The following is a 5,189-nucleotide window of genomic DNA, read 5'->3' on the forward strand; positions in this document are numbered from 1 at the left end:
GGCTCGGATAAGTCCACTCTCTCGGCCGCGGGAAGTTTCAAGTTGTTTCACTCCATCTCCGCGTGTCGGGGACCCAAGCCCCCCTCCCCCCGAGGCTGCGGGATAAGGGGGTCCCCCCGGGGGGAGGGTGTCAGGAAAGTGACGAAGTGGCGCCCAGAGGCCCTTGGGTTGGGGCCTCGGAGGAGGCTGTGCAGGCGCCAAGTCTGAGCCGGCTCCTTCTGCCCTCGCAGCCTCAAAGTGGAATACGACAAGCTGGCGAACGAGAAGACGGAGATGCAGCGCCATTATGTGATGGTGAGAGGCCAGGGCGGCGTGGGCCTGGGGAGCCTGGAGCCGGGTCCCCTGACCGGCCTCCGCTGGGCAGCCCCGGAGCGGGTGTAATCCGAGGGTGCCCTCTGACCCTTCACCAGCCTCCCATAGCCCGGCCACTTGGAGGAGGGTGGGTGAGAGGAGGGGCAGAAAGAGAAACCCAAACCCCAGGCCAGGCACTTGTGCACTTCCTTTGTGCCCCATTAATTTGTGTTTTGAAGGTTTCCCAGAGGGCTGGTTGTCTTATCTTGGCTAGTAAGATAGGATTGGATCAGCCTATGTCAGGGATGGATAAAAATCTCTCTTAGAGATCTCCTGGGAGTGTTTGAAAACTTCACTGCTCTGCAGCCCTGGGATCTAGCCAGAGTGGGACATAAGGCCCCTCCGCCTACCCCCTTTCTTCCCGGGGGTTTCTGACAGTGGAGGAGCCTTTTACAGGCTTTTGCCTCTACTGTACACTCAGGGATCCCCCAACTGAGAACCTCATTGGCCCTGGGACAGTGTGTAGACGTCCGCCCTTTTCCCAGTGTCTATTCCAGCAAGTTTAAATCTGTTGGTGAGGAAGGCACCGGAGGTCCTTAAGTGAGGCTCCCTGCACTGCTTTGCACATAAGAGGCCTTCGACACATTGCTAAATAACTCTCAGAGGACGAGAGGGTCCCAGTGTACACATGATTCCTTGTTGAATGAGAACCTTGTATAAACAGGATATATGGCACAGGCAGGGCTGGTGGGAGGGAGGGCCCCGCTCTTCATAATACTTTGCGTATAGGATGTTCTGTTGCAGTGAGAACAGCACTCATGAGCCGGTCTTCAGCTCTGCAACCCCTTTATAGCTGGCTTTGGGCTTTGACTTAAACTTCTTTAGCAAATGTATCATAAAAGTACCATTTGGCCAAAACCTTCCCCAAAGCTCATTGTGGAACACAAACAGACTTCGGTGTTGTGCATTAATGGCAGTTATTTTTACTTTTAGTACTACGAGATGTCCTATGGATTGAACATTGAAATGCACAAGCAGGTAAGTGCTTTACCATACATGTCTAGTTTTAAAATTTTTACCTAATCCACAGATTTTAAAAAAATGGCTCCTCCTGTTTGAAAATGAGCCTCGTTCTTCTGTTCCTTCTCCTCCTTGAAGAGTGAGTGGGTCCAGCCCTTGACATGCAGGGTTTGAGGCCTGGCTGATTTCTTGGACATGTTGAGCTTCTAGTGTCCGAGCTTGTGAAGTTTGTCCTGGTGTTGGATCTTGGTGGAGGAGGAAGGAGCAAAAGAAAACTTGTCCCTTCAGGATCTACTTTACAAACTCCTGAAACCCAGAGGTGGCTGGCTGCTACCCGTTTTAATGTAAAATTTTCAAGAGGAAAGTCGGGAGGGTTTGTGTGTGTGTGTGTGTGTGTGTGTGTGTGTACAAAAATATGTTCTGCCTTGATGAGATTACACTTCAAGAGCCTTAAAAGCCAGGCTGAGCTGTCAAAATTTAAGGGAACAAGCCACCAACTGCTTAAAAATATAAAGCCAGAGTGAAATACAGCCCAATGCCTTATGCATATGAAGCAATTTTTTCATCTCCATCTTAGCCTTTCCCATTTTTCGGAGAAGGAAGATGAAGCCGAGAGGTGAAGTAACGAGCCTGGGGCAGCCTAGCCAGGACTGCTGAGATGGCTGGGGGTTGAGCTCAGCTTTGAAATCCTGGTTTGAAGTCAAACCAGTTTAGCTAGTGTGGTAGCGTGTGATGGATATGTAAACTACCCCGTATTGTCACTCTTCTAATAACAGTATACCTCAAACCGGGCAAATACAAACACCTTTATCTTGGTGCATATCAGTAACTCATCCTGGGTGCTGGGCTGGGCTGTGGGAGAGGCCTGTTTGTGTATTTGTGTTCCGAGGAGAGGCCGCCTATGATTTGGCTTGGCCGGCGATTAGCATTGACTTGGCAAGGAGAAATGGCGCAGGCCGGTTGTTCTCTGTAACAATTGGTGTTCTTGAAATCCCAGAAGATTGTTGACTTATTCTAGTCTTTGGTGACCGTGCTTTGAATGGACTTTCTGCTCTAAATGAACAGTGGTTTACAAGGTTTAAACTTGCGCTCTTTAAGGGGGCAGGACCCAGGGCAGGTGCCCTCTGGAATGCTTGTAGATTCCTGTCTGCCCACTCCAGTGGCTTCGCAGAGAGTCTTTGGAATCTAGTTTCCTTTCCCCTCCTGGAGGGAGCCCCAGTGTTGGGTGAAGGGCAGCCAGAAAGGGACCTGAGTTTGTTGAGGAATCTGGGGAGGCACATGAAGGCTACCAGGTTTTTACTTCTTGACCCACAGGAACTGTAAACAGGCACCACTTTGTAAGTAAAGATGTTTCTCCTCGGGAGTCGGGGCTAGAGACTGCCCAACTTTAGGTGGAACTGACTGGGTCTGACTGGTCCAGTAAGAATCTGTGCAGTGCAACCGGGGTCCCAGGTGTTCAAGGCTCTTATGCAGGATGCAACCTCATCCCTTTCTCCACCCCCTCTTTTTTTGTCCTCAGCGCTTGGTGTCTTGGGTGTGTTTAAATTGAACAGGGTAATTGCACCCAGGTTTAAAAGTTATAGCAGCCGTTCTTCTAAGAGCTTCGTAATTAAGGTGTAATATGTCGTTGCATGTTGAGGTCTGCATGGGTGGTGTTCCCCGTGTCTGTGAGTGGATGGTTCTTTGGCACAAAGAATCCACCTTGGCTGGTGGAGCGAAGCTGTTCCTGGAGTCTTGGGGACACTCTGGACCCAGGAAGAGTTACTCGCCTTCCTAGCACATTCAGTGGTGGGGTTTGCATAAGGAGCAGCTGTGTGCATCTGGGACTTCTGGCCAGTCCCCAAACCAGGTTCTTAGGGGGAGAATGCCTGAGGTTTGGCGACATGGTCTCATTTAATCCTGTGAGCTGCCAGAGGCAGGTAGATGTATTCTTTGCCCTCTTTTTGTAGGCGAGGAAACTGAGGCTTCAGGGAGGCGAGGAGGGCAGACCTAGCACCCAAATCTGGGCCTCTGGCTTCTAAACAGTACTTTACCCTGTTTGCCACTCACCTTTGCCTTCAGCCTCAGCTCCCACTTGCTTCCCAGCAGGAGTGTTCCGTGCTCTGAGTTCAGTGCCTTTGCCGCTTACGGCAATCTCTGAGTTGGGTGAAATCGCCCGGTGGCTGTGTAGGAACAAAGAGGCAAGGAGGTGAAGAAACCCTGCACTGAGAAATGCAGCCCTGACCTCCTGGGGCTGGCCACTCCCTAGGCATGCAAGGGTTCTGCCGAAGAAAACCAGCCACTAATTGTAGTGTGGGTCTTGGGTGCATTTGGCGGATGGTGGTTAGGCCTGAGCAAACAAGTTTATCAGCTGACCTGTTTAGCGGTTGACTGGTGTTTTATCTGCACACACAATCAAGTGACTGGAGTGCTTGAATTATTCATGCAGTGTCCTGCCCTCTAGACTTGACTGTTCGTGTGATTACATCTGCCTGGAACAAACAGGCTGGATTCTTCATCTTGAAGCTGGGGGGGGGGGGGGGGGGGGAGGGCAGGGCACCAGCTCTCAGTCCCAGAAGCCAAGCAGGGCCAGAGAAGGTGTCCCTGGAACTCTGATGCATCCTTTCTAAAAAACCAGCCCCAGGTGAGATGCATTAAGAAAAATCGTCTTCCCGTGTGGGCAGAGGGATCTCCCAGCTACTTGGGCACAGAGGATGGGCACATGTGCAGGGCACATCCCCACCCCTGGCTCACGTGGCCAGAAGTTTAAGGTCCCAGAACCCTGCCTGGGAAGGAGGGAGGATCTCTCTCTCTCTCTCTCTCTCTCTCTGTCTCTCTCTCTCTCTCTCACACACACACACACACACACACACCCCTCTTACCAGCACCCCCACATATTTTTTTCAAAAGCCCTTTGCTGGCTCTATGGGAAATGCCGATTAGTTGGGAACCTCAGGTTCTACCAGATGGGCCTGAGTATTGACAGAGGGCAGCTGATGAGGTGCGTTCAGCCCGTTTTTATTGTACCGAGAGGTTAAACTCACTGTGGCTGGCTCCTTTCCTAGCTGTTTCTCTGTCTCCCTCTCCGTTCTTTTTCCAAGCTGTCAGATCCCAGAGAAGCAGTAAATGGTTCCTCCCCTCCCTCCCTAATTGTGGCAAAGCAGAGGTTACAGCATCATGGGCCTGGCCCGAGATTTCAAGAGGTCACCCACCTCCTCCAAGCCTCTACTTCCAGGCAGGATGTCAAGGGTGATTCAGCAAGGCCGGGGAGGTGATGATGGCTGGCCAGCTCGTCAGTTCCCATCTTGTTCCCGCAGAGGCTGAAGCTCTCCAGTGTCAGCCACAAATCACCAGCGTAGAAACAAGCACCCCAGAGCAATCGTAGTGCATTGGGTTTGAGGCACTGATGCTCTGAGAAGCTGGGGCCAGCCCGTCTTTTCACCCCCCTGATGGTGAGCGCTAAGGTTTTGGAAGAGCACCAGAGGCCTTTTGATTTGGGGACAGTGTCACGCCCCCACTTTTCTGTCACCGAGCAACACTTCTTCTAACTTTCTGTTCTAACTGGGAGAGCCCTTTGGCATCTCCTGCAGACCTTTCAAGTCACAGATGAGGAAACTGAGGCCCAGGCAGGGGAGCCGAGGTATCCAGTCCCATGTGAGCAGAGGAACTGCCGCTGCCACTTTTCCTCCTGACCCCAGGTCTCTTAGCAAAACTCAAGAAATGAAGAGCGCTTATTTACTAACTAATAGCACTCTGTGTCTTTAATTATTGTTGCTTCTTTCTGCGTTATCTCAGGAGGCTAAGGCCACAAACCTGGCAACACCAAAGTCCCGCATTTCTGGTTCTATAACCATATCAGATAAATCATCTCTGCCCGCCCAGGGTCCTCTTCTGAACCG

General features: G+C 51.5%; 1 protein-coding gene across 12 annotated transcripts in view; it reads left to right on the top strand.

The window, feature by feature from the left end:
* The window catches only part of TLE3 (TLE family member 3, transcriptional corepressor), a 45,823-nt gene that overhangs the window by 1,294 nt on the left and 39,340 nt on the right, over nt 1-5,189 (top strand). For 11 of the 12 annotated variants that reach the window (XM_007467859.1, XM_007467849.1, XM_007467848.1 and 8 more), the window contains exons 3-4: nt 231-294; nt 1,285-1,329. In XM_007467859.1, the coding sequence (XP_007467921.1) occupies nt 231-294; nt 1,285-1,329 (109 nt within the window). Of the gene's footprint in view, nt 1-230; nt 295-1,284; nt 1,330-5,189 lie in introns of those variants that run through there. The other variant, XM_007467857.1, reaches the window with a different exon arrangement.

This window comes from Lipotes vexillifer, unplaced genomic scaffold, assembly GCF_000442215.2.
Source record: "Lipotes vexillifer unplaced genomic scaffold, Lipotes_vexillifer_v1.1 scaffold792, whole genome shotgun sequence".
NCBI classification, from domain to species: domain Eukaryota; kingdom Metazoa; phylum Chordata; class Mammalia; order Artiodactyla; family Lipotidae; genus Lipotes; species Lipotes vexillifer.